The 19,618-nt window shown below is 39.6% G+C and overlaps 1 protein-coding gene across 3 annotated transcripts in view; it reads right to left on the bottom strand.

The window, feature by feature from the left end:
- Positions 1-1,487: 1,487 nt before the first annotated feature.
- kiaa1549la (KIAA1549-like a) overlaps positions 1,488-19,618 on the bottom strand; it is a 58,581-nt gene continuing 40,450 nt past the window's right edge. Inside the window, exons 13-24 of one of the 3 annotated variants that reach the window (XM_061284119.1) lie at positions 17,701-17,894; positions 14,070-14,212; positions 11,534-11,655; positions 10,827-11,041; positions 10,179-10,311; positions 8,566-8,807; positions 8,156-8,324; positions 7,693-7,790; positions 6,649-6,794; positions 6,123-6,277; positions 5,958-6,039; positions 1,488-4,576 (exon numbers count right to left, since the gene is read on the bottom strand). In XM_061284119.1, the coding sequence (XP_061140103.1) occupies positions 6,007-6,039; positions 6,123-6,277; positions 6,649-6,794; positions 7,693-7,790; positions 8,156-8,324; positions 8,566-8,807; positions 10,179-10,311; positions 10,827-11,041; positions 11,534-11,655; positions 14,070-14,212; positions 17,701-17,894 (1,650 nt within the window). In that variant the 3' untranslated portion in view covers positions 1,488-4,576; positions 5,958-6,006. The remainder of the gene's footprint in view (positions 4,577-5,957; positions 6,040-6,122; positions 6,278-6,648; positions 6,795-7,692; positions 7,791-8,155; positions 8,325-8,565; positions 8,808-10,178; positions 10,312-10,826; positions 11,042-11,533; positions 11,656-14,069; positions 14,213-17,700; positions 17,895-19,618) is intronic. The other 2 variants (XM_061284120.1, XM_061284121.1) reach the window with 2 other exon arrangements.

Genomic DNA, 19,618 nt, shown 5'->3' with positions numbered 1-19,618 from the left:
GATAGGAGGAAGAAGACAGAAATAAAAAGATGAAGATGAAGCAGCTGCTCTGTGGCTTTGACTCTCTTTTCTCCAGAAGAATCATTTTGGCACTTCCTGCAATTTTGTTTCTACTCTTAATCCTTTGGAATGTTTGATCCTGTTTACTTTTATAGCACGCACTCACCCCGCAATGGCCTAATTCTCTGTTATAAATCCTCCATTGCTGGAAGCAGTTTTCTTCACAGCTGTTTCCTCTTGCCAAAGGCTCCTTCTTTGACAACACTGATGCATACAAGGCTCCTCTATTGGGTGCACGTGTCCCTCAAGGTCAATTAATTAAAATCATTTTGAAATAATTGGCATGCATACGTCACAATGTCCCAAAGACATACTGGCTGGTGAAAAAAGTAGCAGCCATGGCCTTCACTAAGGCTGCCAGTGACTTTGGACATCTATTTTTAGTTTGGGGGAAGAATGGGGAAGAAAAAAACCCAAAATGCACAAACACAGACACATCACTATGTTCTATTTGTACCGCACGTCACAGCTCTGTACAGGTGTGTTTGAAACGAATGCATTCAAACATTGAAATACTAATACATAAAATGTTAACGTATGCAAGTTAACAGATGGATTAGAAATCCTAATGTAGTGTGTAATGTGCTGCACATGTCACGCTCAACAGTCTAATTACATAACATACACTTTTTACATAAATGACATATTTATTCTTAGGCTGCATTCAGCATTTTGAATGAATTGAAAACACCAGTCCTTGGACAGAGGATGAAACACATTGCCTCTGTGGGGTGATAGAGCCATACAAGCAAAGCTTGAGGACATGTTTAGAAACCATTCAATTGATCAAAGTATTTCCTGTGCTGCTGCTGTCGCATTTATGTATGTATATAATGTCAAATAAGCACTACATTTGCTGGACAGCGCCTCCATTGCAACGTTGTTGCTACAGCAAGGGCCAAATCTGATTTAGCAGGGTGGAAAATTCAGATTTGAGGGGGAATCTAATTGGAATCAGATATGCCTGCAGTCTGAACCAAAGTGCACGGTGGAGCCAAGAAAGTATTGGGCCGTTGCATGCAAGTGGTAACTATAATAAATAATCCAACTCTATTATTGGAAAATTCGACAAATAATAAGATTTAAAATGTCTGCGATTAATCAACAATTAAAAGGCAGACATCAACATAATCACTGCCCATATTTTTTTTTATTTCAAACATTTTATTATTTATATGTGATATTAGGTCGGTCATAATAATTTTAAGGGGTGTGCAAGACCTATCCTTCATTTTGAATGTTATCATTTATTTTCCTTACCCTTTAGTTTATTTCAGGACAACCATAATTTTGACAAATTTAATGAGTACAGAAAGTGACCTCAACACACACACGCGCACACACGCTCACGCTGAGTTTAAGTCCTTTCTATGTGTCAATGCCTCCCTCTAGTGGTTCACCAACGTCGATTATAAAAAAAACCCCAAAAGACTCAAATTCATGTAATTCATCTTTATTGTTTGAAGTCACCAAAACCTTTCTGAATAACTACATCCAACAAGATTCAATGTCAATGAGACATCAACACCAAAGTGACGCCATGGCGTAAGGGCAAAACTACTGTTCATCCATGTCCATCTTAAATAAACGCATCTCGCCACAATCCGTGTAAAGCACAAACATTGCACATGAACTGATTACAGCATTATAGCATCAAATCTCTTCCCTAAAACGAATAATTGTGTAAAGACCACAAACACACTTTCTTTACTAATTAAATCAAATAAATGGACAAAGACATGGAAATGGTTGCTCTTCAACTTGTCATATAGAAAACCCAGGGTGATTGAATGCAAACATTCCTAGGGTTGTTGGTATTTTCTCCTTGGTTTATTTAGTTTAGTGTTACAATAAGGTGATACTTTGAAATATTCAAAGCTCACTCATAACCCTCCAATAAACCTTTATCCTCATCTCGAAGTGCAAAGGTCATGCGCAGGCCTGCGTTGTAACTTAAACTTTGTTGATGTCAAATTTCAATTGGCAAATATTTTAATGTAACTACTTACTATCCGATGTGTTTGTGTGTGGTGCAAGTTGTAAAAATTGGACAATTTATTGTTGAGATTATGATTCATGATTTAAGATAATGGATGCTATGAGTGTACATTAAATATAGGTAACTTTCTGTACATAAAACAATTTCCTTTAGTAATGGAATGCTAAACATTAGCATTTTTGCATTGATTCTGCTAAGTGCTAATTGCATTTGAAACTATTTAATACTGTAGGTTAATCTCTTCTGTTCTAGTTCTCTCAACTGGATATTCCTTGCCATGCCTTGCCATCCAATATACTCTCTTTTAGTGTATACTTTTGGTATTCGATGACAAAATATTGTACATATGGGCTGTTTTATTTCGACTTTGCGAAAAAACTATGGCTATTATCTCCTTTGGTGACTATCTGGCTGATTAGGAGCTCTTTGCTTTACAGAGTACCGTAATTTTCGGACTATAAGTCACGTTTTTTTTCATAGTTTGGGTGGGGGGGCGACTTATACTCAGGAGCGACTTATATACATATATATGTTTTTTTTCACTTTTTTGGGCATTTTATGGCTGGTGCGACTTATACTCCGGTGCGACTTATAGTCCGAAAATTACGGTACTGAGGATTCGGTTCTCCTCAGAAATGGTAAGTCAGTATTTTGACTATGACATTCTTGTACAAGTGATTGTATTAAGATGACTTTGTATGGCTCTTTGCCTTATCGTGAGAAAATGCAGAGAGGAGCCATTACAAGCCTTTTCTGCTCTATGCTGGTCAGAACTCCACTCCAATTTTTCATAATATACAGTGTTCCCTCGCTAATTTGTGGTTCAGTTATTGCACTCTATTCACTCTATTGTGAGTTTTCATTTATGAGCATAACTTCGTGTTGTTGCAGTTTGACCTCACTATTTTGGCACGTTTTCTTGCTATTTTTATACTTCTTTTTCAAGGGGAAATTTGTTTTACAAAAACCAAATCCATGAAAATTAGACAGCTTGTTGCCTATAATCAGCAAAAAAAAAAAGAGAACCTCAACTTTGTGGAAATGTACTTATTGCAGGTGGGCTTGAAATCTATCACCCACGAAAAGTGAGGGAACACTGTAATAGTATATTATGTGGTCTTTAAGGTAGTGCTTAAGTAAATAGGATGAGATGTTGAAATGTGTTCATCCATTAAAAAAAAAATCCATCATAAACGCAGTGAACAAAACAAATCAAACAACGCCAAGAAAAGAATCTCTCCAACACTACTTGCATAAATCTCTTCAATAAATCATCTGCTATATACAAGGATACATTAAAATGATACATGTACAGCTTGTCCAGTACCAAAAGGTGACTTGAACAGCAGCACAACTTAGTGAAGGGACTAAATATCCAAGCCAAACAGTCTCCTCTTTCCGACAAAAATAAACAACAAAAAATCTGACTTCCTTCCACAGAAGATATCTTTGAAATAAATGCATTTCCCCCCTCCCAAAACTTCTTGTATTTTGTCTTTTCAAAGCTGACCTCACACGGATTTTATCGATCAATCCTTGAAGTAGTAAAACAATTCTGAGTGGGATTTAGGTCTGCATCTATGTTTGTCTAATTCATTAGCAAATGACAGACAGAGAGCATTGTGGGTATTTCATGTTATCATTGTTCAGAGAAATGAAAGAGAATGAATATTTCAGTACAGAAATGCGGACCACAAAGCTGCCGTTGCTCTGTTTTACAGATTTTTTTTTGCCTTGAAATACAGTGAGTGAATAAAAACTCGCCTTACAATAATCAATGCACAAATGTAAAGACAAGAGCACATATCTAAAACCAAAAATGGACACAATCAAGACCTATTTTTTTTTTCTGTTTTTCTTTTGATTTCTCTCACTTAAGTTTAAATACACAATAACCAGCGGTAGAAGGTTCACAAAGACATTTGGACTCAATTAAAAAAGAAAGAAAGAAAGAAAGAAACACAGTTTTATTCCAGCCAGGTTTTCTTGGCTGTATTGTGGACTTCAGAGTCAAGCCCTGGATGGTCCAGACGAGTGTGTCACTTCAGTGGATTGGACTACTGGTCTTTGCCAGTCCATGACTGGACTAGTGATGGAGCAGCATGATTGTGCTGTGTCATGCTGGCCGTGTGACGTCTGTTGTGAGAGGCACTGCTTTACGCCATTCACGCTCCATATATGTCGTAGTGTCAGGGAGGGAGTTTCCTGAACCGTGTTCACCACACAGGAGTCAAGCTATTTCAATAGTGACCCCTGGTGGGCCCTGTGAGGTCAGGAGCTCAGGGAGCACAGAAATATGGCTGCAGATCTGCGACCAGGTTTTGGGAAACATAAAGAGGGAATCGGTTGTAGCAAAGGCTAGATGATAAAGGCCTTGAGGCTGCGGGTCCAGCAAGCAGAGCTTGGTAGATGAATAAAGGGACAAAGTGTGTGGGAGGATTTGAGTCCACTGGTGAAGAACAAATCCAGACAGGATCCAAAAAGAGAGAGTGGCCATATTTCCACCCAAACAGACACCTGCAACCCAGAAAGTGACAGTGTAAGTCCATCCATCCATTTTCTGAACCCCTTAGTCCCCACGGGGGTCGCGGGAGTGCCGTCATCGGGCAGTAGGCGGGGGACACCCTGAACCGGTTGCCAGCCGATCGCAGGGCACATGGAGACGAACAACCATTTGCACTCGCACTCACACCTAGGGACAATTTGGAGTCTGCAATCGGCCTACCAAGCATGTTTTTGGGATGTGGGAGGAAACCGGAGTGCCCGGAGAAAACCCACGCGGGCCCAGGGAGAACATGCAAACTCCACACAGGGAGAGCCGTAGGTGGAATCGAACCCGCACCCTCCTAACTGTGAGGCGGACGTGCAGATTTTGGTGTAGGACAAAGACACGTTCAAGTTAAACAACAAGAACTTAAGATTCACCTTCTACATGACTGTTTGCCCAACATGAAGCAGGTCAGTGTGATTATAATCTTTGTGTTTGTAGTGCCATAAATAATCTAAATGTTATGCCAATAATTACGACAACTCAACGAGAAATTGTTAGGTTAATGGAGATTATTTAGGTAATAAAAATAACTACACAAATTAGTGATTATTTTTGTGTTATTTGTTGAGCCAAGATACACCTAATTGCCAGTATAGTTGAACCTAATTAAAAAATCAATACAATACACTCACTGGTATATATTCATGAAAAGGAAAATGGCACACTGGGATCAGAAAACTAAATAGCTGTATAAGTAATTATGACTTGCCATAACATTTGAAGAATGACAATAACATTTAATGCGTGGTATAAAATGATGTTATGAAAAGAAACAAGTTCCTTATACTGTACAACCATTCGAGCTCATGTTTATGGAAATACAGTGATCCCTCATTTTTTTGTGGGAGATGTGTTCCAGATCACCATGTGGTGAGTCCAACGGAAGCAAACCCTTCCACCACAATAAGGTGACAGCACAGAGAAGGAGAATTCTTGACTATGATTTGACAATTATTCGATGTATCTGATAAGGCATAAAATATATATATATATTTATCAGATAATATAGTGTCCACTGTATATCAATTAGTCTAAATTTTGGTCTAAACTTAAAATTGTTTTATCTTGTTTTACCTAACATAAGGTACTTTGAGTAAAGCGGCTGTGTAACTTAATTTAATCAAGTGAGTGTAGCAAGTCTGAGTTAGAGGACCTTTGTCGTGCAATCTATTGTAAGACCTTAAGAAAAGACTGATGAGACATTTACATAATGACAATATCAACTAGACAGACACTTAATGGGAGCATATAGTTCCATCAAAAGCATCAACAAACAGTAAATAAATAACCCTGAACTAACTCACGGTCACTCAGGAAACATGACAATGGTGACATGATCATACTCACAAAGCCACTGATTGTTTCCATATAGGGAGGGTAGTGAGGCTGGGGTGCTTCAGCAGATGGTTTCAAGGTGTCGTGAGCTCTGCTGGGGAGAAGTAGAAGGATTGGTTAATTCACTGCTCTCACAATGCTCCTTGCATCAAAAACACAACAAAATGTGCGTCTTACGGGTGGATCATTCCATTGGCGTGGAAGATCTTCCGGCTCAGGAGGGTAGGACATCCAGGATGGACTACGGTATGAAGATGGAGGCGACATGACAAAGTAGTCTGAGTAGCCTGGGTGGTTAGCTGATATAGCATACACTGCTGTTATTGGGTTTCCTGTGACAAAAAGACACTCCATTTTATTCGGAAATAAAACCATTGTCACCATTCATGTATGTGTCATTTTTAAGTAATAATTAATAATTAATTTTTAAGTCCATCCAAGAATTGAACATTTTTTCAACAATCTGGATGTAGGCAAATTAAACAGTTATTGATAAATAAACGCACAATAAAATCCATTTGTTTTGGGTGTCTAAAAAGGTATAATCAACAGCACAGGAACAAGAACGTACATATTGTTCAGGTGGATGTTTTTTTTCCTCCTGACATTTGTAATTATTGTATTTCAAATGTGATGCAGTTAGCAAAATGACAGCATGTATTGTTTTTAAAATACTTGTTTTTCTTTTTCATACTTGTCTTACCTGAGTAGGTGCTGATGGACTGATCAACAGTAACAGCAGGGAAGGTGGTCCTAGATAGTGGCAGGTAGGGGGCGCCATTGTGCTCGTGGTCCTGCAGATCTGAGGCCTCAGACACCCGAGGCTTCAGGCTCACATCGGGAGTCGAACTGGAAAGGAGATGTTTACCTGATTTATTGCTGTGAAGTATCTATTGTGTTAGTTATAGTGGTAAATACGTACAATTATGATATTGTCTTTTTTTTCCCTTATTGTCATGACTTGCATTAAGCCGCACAATTCATACATCCGTCCATCCATCTGTCCATCCATCTAAAGCTTGTCCTCATTAAAGTCTTTGTCAAGTGAAGCGTACTGTGCATGCTAGACATAAGGCCATTAGCAGAACAATGCAATCTCATTCCATCTTAAAATTGCACACAAATTGTTAATAAATGGTGTAAATTGTAAATACTGTCGGTAACTTCATGTCAAATGTTATTTCGAGTGATTTCCTTTCCTACCTGCCTTCCTGATCCTAGAGGAATTCATTTGGTTTATGGAACGGTTACAATTGAGATTATGAGCTCCACATGGCCAATGAGTAATATTGAGCAAAAGGCAAGAGAGGTAACTGTATTTTTCCAGACATTTCACCTACAGCTTAAATTTAAAAAAAAAATACTTCTGCTTCGGTCTCTTAACCCCAAAAAGTAGAAACTATAATAATAAATAATATGAAATCTTATTTTCTTCATCTTGTGCTTTTGACAACATAAGCAATATCTCATTTTTTCCACCAGATGACAATCTGCACATTAAGCACTCCGAAACAGTGCTCATGTGCTCAGCAAGTCAGCTTACACAGATACATTTCAATGAATTTCAACATTTCAAACTGCTTCTCCAAATAATGCACACTAACATATGATGGAGCGAGGTGTCTGCAATGGTGGGGGCAGGGAGGAAACCAATTTGAATGATGCTGCCTAATATTCTGCACCTTCTTTCCACTCTGCTCTATACGATACTGTATCGCAACCCTTATTTGGTTGAGCAAAGTAATACCGTCTCAGTGAAGGTCCTGGCGGCGGTCCTGGTCTTGAAGGGACCAGCGGTGGGGGAGACCCAATGCCCATATCAGGGAGCTGTGTGAACCGGAAACCCTGCATATGCAAAAACGTCATTATTTTCATGACTTGATTTGGAAATGTTGTGCTAATGTATTTTTCACTATTATATACACTATTATATACGGGTCAATAACAAAACCTTAGTTTTGGCCTCAAACTATTGCACATAGTATTGATGATGGAGTAGTTCAGTTGTCTGACTTTAGTGCGAGAAGTGTGGGTTCAGTTCCCTGCTCGGTAACAGTGCAAATAGGTGTCAGTCTCTCAATGTGCCCTCATTGCAATTGATTGACACCCAGTCTGGGATGTTATCTGCCTAATCCTACTAGGGATAGGCTCCAGATCACCTGAATGAGAGACAGTTTTGAAAATGGATTGATTATACTGTACGTTCTCACCGGTTTTGGCAGGCTACACTGATGCAAATCCTCATAGCCCAGGCTCCTTTGCCTGCTTCCACAGGGATGGTTCATGGTCCCAGGGGCACTCGTCACCCCATCACTATAGTGGCTGGAGTGGGATGGATTGTAGGCGCTGCGAACGTGGTGGTGGTGATGGTGCCGCCTACTCGGAAAAGAGGGAAATGTTTTAATCTCCTGAGTTTCAACTTGCACTCCAGTATACTAAATGTTACATTTAAATTTCAAATACTTTGCTCTCTGCATATATTTACACAAAAATGTTCAAATTCAGCCTGAAGCCAATTTCATATTTTCTCTTGGCTGGCAGTATACTGAAAAACTTCCAGACGTGCTACATGATTTGCATCACTATGGAGAACAAAAAACATTATGTAAAGCAAATTTACTTAGTAGGAGGGGAAGGTGGGTCATGATCCGGGGGAGCCAGGCTGAAGGCGTTGCCAAGCAACATATGCATCTGTGTGCGGACATCGTCAATGGATGGCTGAGAGCTGAGTGTGGAGGAGTCAGAGCCGCGGTGAGCTTTCACTCCCAGGCTACCATTTCCTGTGCCAGTTGAGCCACCTCCATATCCAAGAGAGCTCATAAGATGGTCAACATTGGTTTCTTCAAATGGTTCAGGTTCACCCTGCAAAGTGCAATGGGGGTGACGGGATCAGTATTCATGACATGCTAGACAAATGTTCTGCGTTCATTATGTCAGCCTCTAAAAAGCACCAGTCTTTTCAATTACAAAACTTTGATTAGATTTTCCAGTTAGAAATTGTAAATCAAACCACATCAACCAGGAAAGGTCGGGTATGTGTGTAAGGTCACGCAACAGCTTTAATCATTTACATCAATGCTTTCCAACCTTTCTAAAGAATCAGTTCATTCAAAAGATTCGTTCAAACGAATTGTTCAACGAATCGTCCCCACACACGCACACACCCAACAGGAAGTTGCGTCACTGACTCGTGATTTGCATTTCCAGTTCATCGCGTGAACGGATCCGTGAGGGAACAAATCCTGACTTTCCCGTTTGCAAACGAGTTAATGGGTGAACTGCCTTCCCGTGCATCAACGGATCAGTCAGTGAATGTGTTGCGACTCCCTCCTGGCGTGAACTATGGAAGCCAGAATGTCGATCGGTACCATTTATGGATTAGAGCTCCCAGAATTGAGATAGAAGACACCTCAATTCAGGTAGCTCTAATCTGTGTCTTGCACAGCAGAGGCAGATGAACCACAGAGTGAAATATGATGTTCATATATCACACACAGAGACCTAAATGCCTGCTGTTCTCCTTGGATAGCACTCAAATAGTGTGGCATATCCAAGTCTATGAACTCAGTCACACATCTGAACCCATGGATGGGCTGTAATCATATGCAGTCATTGACATTCAGCAAGGTCGCGCTGTTGCTATAGCCAAGAAGCAGCAGAAAATTATTTCAGTCACTTACTGCTGCTAGCCCCAATCTTTTTGATGTTCCTCTCTGGCTTCTGTTCTCTAGCTTCTGCCACATGACCTTATAGGCATTTCTTTGCTGTATTTTTTTATTTTTTACTTTTTCTTTCTTTATTCATTTGGTTCCGTTTTTCTCTCCAGGTTTATTCAAGTTAATCTGGTAATGTGTGCTCAGAGAGTCACAGAGTCAGGGTGAGGTTAAAAGAAGGTTAGTTAGGAATAAAGTCATAAATAGTCTGCTGTGAGAAGAATGTCATTTAGAGCAAAGTAGCTTTACTTCGCTGCCACCACCAGACTTTTCATCGTATCACATACTGTGTGTATGAGTCACTCATCGTCAGTGTGGTTTAAAGGTCAGACTTGAGTCTCTATAAATGTACCTTGTAACACAAAGATTTTAAAATAGCGAGGCATTCAAGTGAAATTCAAGTGAGTCACTGACATTTTTAACCTATTAGGCCATTAATAAAACACCTAAATCACATTTTATCTAAATAAAGTATGGACCTAGCTTCCGAGAATGACTCACGAGCTTTCTGCACACTCACATCGTAGCCGTTGTTGCGGATGCCTCTTCTGGCTCTCTCTCGAAGAACCAGAAGGTCCATTTCTGTCTCCACGGGGCTGGGGCTGCTCAACGATTGCCTGCTCCAATAAGTGGGCTCCCTTGGGTGGGAGTACCTGACGGACGTGTGCAGGTGGACAAATAAAGGTTAGGTGACTTGAAATGACACAAAAAGTAAGAGCAAAAAGTAAAAGCAATTCAGAAGTGCAAATTACAAAATTTTTCATAAGTTCATTCCACATTGTACTGGTTATAGCCCTTCTGACGTTGACAATTTTTTGTCAGCTAAACATTGTCCAGGGAAATAATAATCTTGTCATTTAATACACAGAAAACTATATAATTATATATGACGTGTGTATCTGTTAAATACAGACGTTCAAAGATTGTGACAAACAGTAACTACCTTGTGAATTCTGACGCTATTTTTCACACAACCCAAACTCTGCGTTGCGTGCGTAAAATAGTGATTGTTGGTTTGTTTGTTTGTTTTTGTATGTGTTTGTTTGTTTGTCTCAAAACAGATTGCAACATGAGTAACATAAATCAACTACAGTCTGACGGTTGACGGACTGATGGAAATCTTGCTAGAATTCAACATTATTAGTTCTTCGCAAGACCTCATCCTTACCTCTTATGACATCCAGCAAAGGAGGCTCTCTTTTCCTCTGCTGTCATTGGTTCTTTGAGGCCGTTGTCATGCCGACTATGCCGGCTGTGACCATAGCCGTGGCTGCCACCCTCCGAAAGGGAGAACTCTCCGTAACCCTTCCTACGGCCTTTCTGGCGTAGTTTGTTTCTGTAGTGTTCAATGTCCGACTTTTGCTTCAACCCGCCATGATTGGCCTGTAGGGGATATGTTTGACTCTCAATAAACTAGTAATAATAGTGGCTAAAAGATGTAATTTATAAAACAAAATGTGCCCCAAACATGACCTTTTGCACAAATATATTCAAATCATGTCAGGAGTGCAAGGCATCCTGGCGAAGAGATGTGATGATGTTAAAGTTCAGGAGAGTACATAATGAAATGTTTTACCAAAATTCTATGGCAATTCCACACACATAAATGCATTTAAAGAGCAGGCTTGAAATTCGGGCCAGATTGGTTCTAAATGTTCAAGTTTTTTTTAGGACAGTGGATTTATGTACGCGTCACATACCCATTTCCACAGTGTACATGTGGGTACAACAATATATCGAAGTGTGTCTTTGGGAATTTACAGATATTGGACAAGAAGGCCTCAATCACGATCTCAGTCTCTGTTCATTCATCCCTAAAATGTTCGATGAGGTTGTGGTCAGGGTTGTTGTGAATATTTGTGCATGTAGACTCACCTCGCCATTCTGGATCACAGAGTCTTGGCTGTGGGAGGATGAGGGGTAGGAGTAAGTTGGCTGAGCTGTCATGGGTTTGATGGTGATGAGCCGTAGAGAGCCTGTATGATCATCGTATGGGTCTGTGGAGGAGGAAGGATGAAGGTTAGCTGTCCCTTAAGGCATCTCTGATGTTACAGTCAGAAAGACAGAAAATGTTGCCATATTTTTAAACGCATCAATTTGTCTGTGTTTAATAATAGTTATGGCAGAGCATTAAAAATGATCATGTATGTTTGAAGTCTGCTTTATGCACACACTTGGCCAACTTCAAATAAAAAAAAAAATTCTTCTGGCTTGGAATGACCAAAGAACATGGCAAAAGTTGCTTGAGGTTTCCTCACCTTCATTGAACAATCAGCCCGACTTCTCATTTCGAACATTTGAAATGTTTGTACTGAGAAAATATACAATATTTGGTTTTAAATATATATAAAAATGCATATAAAACTCGTAAATGGTCATAGTATATGCTTTTCTTATTTGTGCTTTCAAAAAAATCAATTAAATGACTGATCACGAGAAACTGATTCTGAGAATTTAGACTTTATCTTTTGTTACCATATAAAACAAATGTCAACATTTTGAATTTGTCAAATGTGCAATGTTGAAAATAAATTACTATTCATACACAGACTTAATATTAACGGAATGAGTCTTTAACCCCAATAAAATATTCGTACATCCGAGTAGATCTGACCATTTAAATTCAAATATCCCAACACACTGTTCCAGTGAACCGAGTCTGTTATTCACACTTTTTGGTATGCCAACGCACCACCCTTTCAAAAATGTCATTGACGGGTGCGCATCATTAATAATCGTACTATTTGTGCAGTGGCCGTGGGATAGATTCCCACACGGTGACTGCTTGTCACTAATGTGAGTTTGAAAAGCTGTCTGTCTCTATCTGCACTGTGATCGATTAACTAAGCCTGGGTAGAGTCTCCCTTTCATCCACAATCCGCTGGGACAATTTGTAGCTTTTCCACAACCCTGAACAGAATAACTTAATAGCTGGATGGATGAAAACAATGTGGTGTCTAGCTGAGGTCAGTCTAGTCTTCACCATCCTAGATGACAAATCACAATATACGGAACCATAGGTGTGTATGTTGTAAAATCTCTGAAGTCATGGGCTTCAGAGTCAAAGTTTATGTGCATGTTATTCCAGGCATCAGCAGATGGACAACGTTGTAGTTTACTCGAACTCGGATGACTCATTGCCTAACATCATCGAGCAGACGGCTTCATTGAAGGGCTAAAACAGTCTGCCATCAAGTCAACCTCAAACCCACACAACCACAATTCATCTTGGCTGCAACGCTACCATGCATTTATTATTTGTAGCTCCTCTTGCGCCTTACTTCAGTGACGACTGAGGTTAGGAAAGGTGAGCAGAAGAAATTGTGAATCAGAACATCCACACAACTTGACCATATTGTGGAGTCTAATTTTCAAGTTTTTTCATGAACTAGGAGTACAAGGTGTAGAGTTCATCCAGCAAGATTGCTACACAATATTAGTTGGCTTGCACTGCAACAATGCTCTTGCTGTGCTCAGATTTGATTGTGACTTTATCTATCACTTCATTTTTGACAACAATGTGTTTTGTTCACTAATACCCCTCACCCCATTTCCAACCCGACTATATTGTTACTTCTGACCATCCCAGCCTCTCTGAGAAAATGAGACAGTTACTCATCCCCTCCTCTCCTCTGTATTCATTCATTTGTTTGTGTAAACACAATAAATCACTGTGAAAACCAGAAGTGTCGAGGCATAAGTGATGAAAAACAACAGTGACTAGGAAAGGCCCAAACGTAACCTATTTGCCAGTCAAAATATTTTTCCTCCACATTGGCAGCTCCACACATCCGTGTACAACAAACTATATTGCTTTGTTATCGCGTGAATGCAATTAGTTTCATAAGCTTTGACTGTGACAATTAAATGCTTCATCTCATTAAGTCATAATTTGCCATCGAAGGCAGTTATTTGCACTCTCTGTCCAGATTTTTAAAGCAATGGTTTAAAAATTAATTCCACCACATCAGCCGGCCAACTGGACATTTGCCCACTTTGCCCGATGTTCCACTCAAGCCCCGCCTGTAGGGCCGCATTATGGAATTAGACAACAGAATTGTATTATTACAGATAAAATAATAATGTTTCCTTTGATATTACTGTCAGTGTGTGTCATCACCGGCAAGCTGCATGATTCAGCATCAGACTGAGTCACTGTATGCATAATTTTCTTTTGATCATATTCACTGCAGGAATTATCCTTTGGGCGAAATGTCATCGAATGAAGTGTAACAAATGTGTGGCATGAGATGGGTCAGTGTACCCAGTGATTACTATATACTTTAATTAGCAACCAACTGCCTTTGGCAGAAATACTGGAGCTAAAGACTTCCTCACCATCTGTCTCTTTTTTAGCTTAATCTCCTTCATTTACTCATCAGCTTTCCACATCTCTGTTTCTTTTTCTCACCATTGGCGCTCCTTTTGTGGAGATCCTCCTTGCCATTCTTGCAACTGCCGCCAGTGGCTGTCTTTCGGGCCGAGGAGCACTTGCTGGTGTTCAGCTTCCCGGAGCTGTTACTCGACATTGAACCATCCTCGCTTGGCAACCGCCTGTAGTATCCATGGTAACAGAGGGGGTTGCGGAAGGCAGGGGAGGAGAGGGTTTTAGAGTCTCAGCATGTACAGTACACAAACAAGGCACATAATGATGGAAACACATTAGGGAAATGAGCATTATATCTCCTTTAAAATATTTGAATAGTTTAATGGACTAGTCGTTATAAAACGTTATCAATATTCAGCATTAATTATGCAAACCTAATAGACAGAGTCCAAACAGTACAGGGCAAAAGCTATAAGAACAATTAATTTCACCAACAAGTTTTACTCGTCGGGTTACAACCTTTTAATTATCCTTTTATGCAGAATTGTTTTTATGGCATTATTTTGAAGGGAAACAATGAAACAATTATTGAAAAGCTAAAAGCAAACAAATAAAAAAGGCCCAAAGTACAAATGGTAATGTTTAAAAAAAAAAGATTCACAATGCTGAAAAACTACGCACAAAAACATTTGAATATTATTACAGGAATTAAAAAGATTTAGAGAATATAAAATTTTTCTTCTGACATTTTTATTACTAGGAAAAAGTTGGTTGCATGAAAATGCAATATTGATATGTATGTCCGTCTGTCTGTCCATCCTCGGTATGTACAGGCAGTACACAAATTATGAAGAAGCCTATGTACTACTGTACTGTAAGTAAAAAATAGACCTTTTGTATTTCTTTTGTTCTTTTCCCTTAGAGATACCTGGCATGTGAACCGTGGACATGCCCCAAAACACATACACGCACTCAAGCATGCACGCAGGCACACACGGACTCAAGCACGCACGCACTCAAGCACCGCACACACACACACATAGCCTTGAGCCATGTAAGCCACAGTGGGTACACAATGTGCCAGGCCCATCTCCTCTACAGGTGGTGTGACGTGCACATATTCTGTAAATCAGATATCAGTAGACATCAGTGCCACAGGCGAGGCTAACACTTTGAGAAATACACACAAACACACACTGTGGTCTGTGTTGCGGTTGGTACAAGTGGAGTTACATTTTCAGTCACATGGTCAAAGGCAGCTGAAAGTGTGAAAGAAAAAATATACATGCATGGTCCATGCAAAATTTTCTTGGAGAATACTGGACAGCATAGCAACTGAATCAATCCTCATTTGTCTGTAAAGTTTATCCTTCCTTTTTATGTGCTTCATACAAACTAATGCAGAATAACTACAAACTATTATGTTAACCTGATTGAAAAATTCCATTGAAATGATACAGTATGCACTGCTTTTCGCACAGGGGATCTAAGCATCATCGTTATTTGAAGCCTCTACTTAATCTCTCCATTCCAACTGTAAGAATGACCATACCAAAATTGACATTTGACAACCTTTATGAATAGGAAACATTATCCATCCATTTGTCCGTCCATCCAAACCCACCAGCAGCTTTTCTAAGAGACTCTCCGAGATGACCGAGATTAATAGTAGTAATAAAATAAAATAAAATGAAATCACCATCAATGAAATAAATGCAAATTAGATTCTAAAAGCTTTGGCACATACATGCAAATGATAATGTACAATCCTCTGATGTCTTCCACGTTATCAATTTCTCATTATCAAGCGACAGGTAAACCACCTCATTCTGACTTCAGAGTTGTCGGGTGCTGTCATTGCAGTAATGATCGCCTCAATCTTCTCACGAGCAAATTCGGTGCCCGACCTCAAGGTAATGCATATGCACGACAATTGAGTATCCATTGCAAATGAGCAAATGCATCTCCTTGCGCAAACCTGTGGCCCCCTATGGCAAATGAAACGCAGTGTGCCTGTTCTATGTTTAGGGAGGGACGAGCCTTTTTCAGCACATGTCTGCAGTTGCCAATTGACCCAGAAACAGCTAACATTAAATCCACAACAACGTGACGTTTTTGCTGGAGTATCTGAACTAACTTAGCATTTTAAATATACATGTCCTTATGTCAGTCATATTGACCCAAATGATGTTCTTAGCATGTCCGGTGCCTCGTATTCCTAATCCAACCTGTCATGTGCATCAATTAATCTGCCATGTCGAGTTCCTGCTCCCATTCTCCACTGTGATTATACTGTGAGAATGTTAGACTGTGTGAGTATCGAATGTAGTTGGGTTCTCCCTGTACCCTGGAGGTAGACAAAAAAAGAAAGCCATCTACAGATTGTGGATAATATTGTTTTATCATGAAAAACATACTGGATCTTCTATGTTCCTCCATCAAATTTAATGTGGCTGTAAGTAATTTCCATTTATAAAGAAGTCCCCAAATATCATCTTGATGAGGTAGTATCATACATTTCTGACTGTAGCATTTGCTTGAAGATTTGTAATTGCCTCTCTATATAGATGGTGAAAAATGTTTTCCCGACATGGTTTGGTAAAGCTGATTATGCCAGCCTTTTATACGGTCATCATTGTTACACTCCCTTCATGGTGAAAGTCAGGGTTATAAATATACATGTGTTTTTTGTCCTCAAGGGGTAAAGCACGACTAATCTCACCCCGATGCATTTTCGTTTAGTGGTGTGTAAATATGAGACTGATTTGTGTGCATGTTCCTCAATTTGCATTTTTGGAAGGAGGCAAAAATGCATCTCATTTGTGGCTTCCTTTTGGAAAGAGCAATAATAAAACAGGAACACGTAGCAAAGTTTTATCTTGCATTCCCTTAAGACGTTAACCCGCCGAGGAGCGAATGTTTGCGAAGGTATCGAATGATGTGTTTTCGTCAGGGCTCGTTCAAGGTCGCAAACCCTCTCCCAATATTCTCTCGATGGTTGCCTGTCAATTTTGTGGATTCATACATAGTGCATTTCAGATTTAATTAAACACATCACAAACATTTACTACATCAATTTTCACGACTGCTATCTCTCTATCTATCTGTCTGTCTGTCTGTCTGTCTGTCTGTCTGTCTGTGTGTGTATAGTAAAAGAACATTTAAGTTACATGCTACGTGATAGTCTGTAATTCTCTTAGGGGGGCGCATACACCAATTCATAACATGCCTTAAATACAAAAATACAGATCCAATCCACACACAGGCTCAATGGGTTATTTGGTTATGCCGTTAAAGGAGACAAAAGGGGGACGACAGGTGGTGCTCAAGCCTTAAAACAAACTGAGCTTCTCTTTGCCAAACTGTAAATGGAGAAACTTCGTGGAGAACACACACAAAGACACTGTCGCTGTAACCATCTCAAAAAAGCTAATCATCGGACAACATTTAGATCCAGTACATGCATGTTTTCTGTTGTCTAAGTATCTGCAGACAGACTCTTGTTAACACTTGACTTATTTTTAAATCACATCAATCTCTCTGATTTAGCTCAGCATACTGGAGGATTTGCCCAGTCTTAACAAACACTGATGTCTGTTTCTGCTGAAAGGTTCTGGCGTCAGTAATTCTGTTGTTCGAACACAGTAGCAGCTGTTTTTGCATACCACGTCAAGCTGAGAACGGTGTGTGTATCATAGGACAGTTGTTTACTTACCCTCCTTTGTGCATGTCAGCAGACGGTGGCCTCTTGTTGGCAGTGCCGTCCTGGTACACCTTCTTATCCAGTGACATTGACAGCGGGGCATCTCGCACAGGCAGTCCCAGAACCAAAGTGTCCTTATTTAAAGAGATGGTCTCATCACCAGTGCGACCCATGTGCTTCTTGGCATAATCAAAGCCCTGAACAGGCTGACGAAAGAAAAGAAAAAAAAAAAACCAAGAATTAAACACAACTTTTTAAACCGTCTCAAAATGAATATTAGCATGGTGATTTCTTTTTTTCCGGGTCTCAAAGCAAACAGAAAGACAACAAAGCCAACATGCTGTGCAACAACAGCTCAACAACAGCTTTGCACCCTAAACTGATTCATGTTTTAATGGGCAAAGCATGACAAATCACAAGCATACAGCAGATCAATGTCCTGTAAATTAGTGTTTCACGCTAATGCATGTATAAGGTTGTTAGATAGCAGCAAACTATCCAATGACCTTTTGTCATTACTCGCAAATGGGTTGGTTGACCTTGGTTGTAATTTCATGGATAAGATGTAATGAAAAGTTTGGTCCATTTTTCAATGTTTTTTTAATGAGTTCTACTACTGGCTCGAAAAACCAAGTGCTGTGTTTTCTGCACTATGAGGCGCACCTAAAAACCTCCAATTTTCTCAAAAGCCGACAGTGCGCCTTATAATCCAGTGCGCCTTATATATGGACCAATATTGAGCCACTACGGCTGGCGTGTCCAAATATATGGACTTATATATGGACAAACTTTTAAAATGGGCCATTCATTGAAGGTGCGCCTTATAATCCGGTGCGCCTTATAAATGGACAATGTTTTAAAATGGGCCATTTATTGAAGGTGCATTTATAATCCGGTGCGCCATATAGTGCGAAAAATACGGTACGCCAAATCGAAAATGAAAAATGAAAGCTTTGTCTGTGTCACAAGTGACAGTAGACACATTTTTGGAAGTAAAGAAACTGAAGGTATGATTTTCTTGTTATTCAGATTCCATTTGAATTATTACTAAAAAACTCAAATCATGCATCTCAAGCTTTCTTATCTGTCCCAACATGCACTTATTTGCAAACGCTCAGGATGTTAGGGTTTGCAGAATATCTTAAATAAGTTAGAGTGAGCACCACCCTAACACAGGAACTATGCAGAAATGTGACATTTCATCAAGAGCAGAGAGCACTCTACTCCATCCCTTGAGAGTTCACTCGAGTTCAGAAACTCTCTTGGGCATGTCAAAAGGTCAAGCAAGGAGAAATAAAATAGTTGTCACTGAACAGATCCAAGGTTTGTGGTGAAATTTGAGCATTTGGAAGTGCTTCACAGAGTTTGCTTCACTTGTATGTAAAATCTGTCAAATCATAAATTGGCCGATGCACCAATGGCTTATCTGTGACTTTTGGGGCTGGCTCACAAGGCTCACCCTACATGGATATACTGTATTAAATAAAAAATAAAAAAAAAGACTCTTATGGACTAATGAATTCTGGTGTTTTTAGGACACCGAGGTGCCCCTGGGCAATTCATCGAGCCCCCTATTTGCTCCTGTGCGTAACTCCTGCGTGCACTTCTCTGTTTGTGTAATTGTTTGTTCAATGTAAAGTAGATTTAAATAAAACGAATGCACTTCTGATTATGCATGATTTTAAGCAAAAACAATCTTGTAACCTACAGTACTGGGTTAAGAAATTCTCCAACAAAGAAAAGCTACTATTTCAAACTGGCGTTGAACTAATTGCAAAAAAAGTGAGGTAATATGACAAAATGAATACCTAAGTAGAACCTCAAAGTAAAGCATAATTTAATGACAGAAAAGGGCATTTGGATGGACCTTCTGTTCCCAAATAGCACGGCAGACATAATAAAATATTAGAAACAGCATGATGCTTTACAA

The sequence above is a fragment of the Syngnathus typhle genome, linkage group LG7, assembly GCF_033458585.1.
Source record: "Syngnathus typhle isolate RoL2023-S1 ecotype Sweden linkage group LG7, RoL_Styp_1.0, whole genome shotgun sequence".
NCBI classification, from domain to species: Eukaryota; Metazoa; Chordata; class Actinopteri; order Syngnathiformes; family Syngnathidae; genus Syngnathus; species Syngnathus typhle.
Note: the sequence above shows the minus strand (reverse complement) of the source record. Positions and strands in the feature narration are given on the sequence as shown.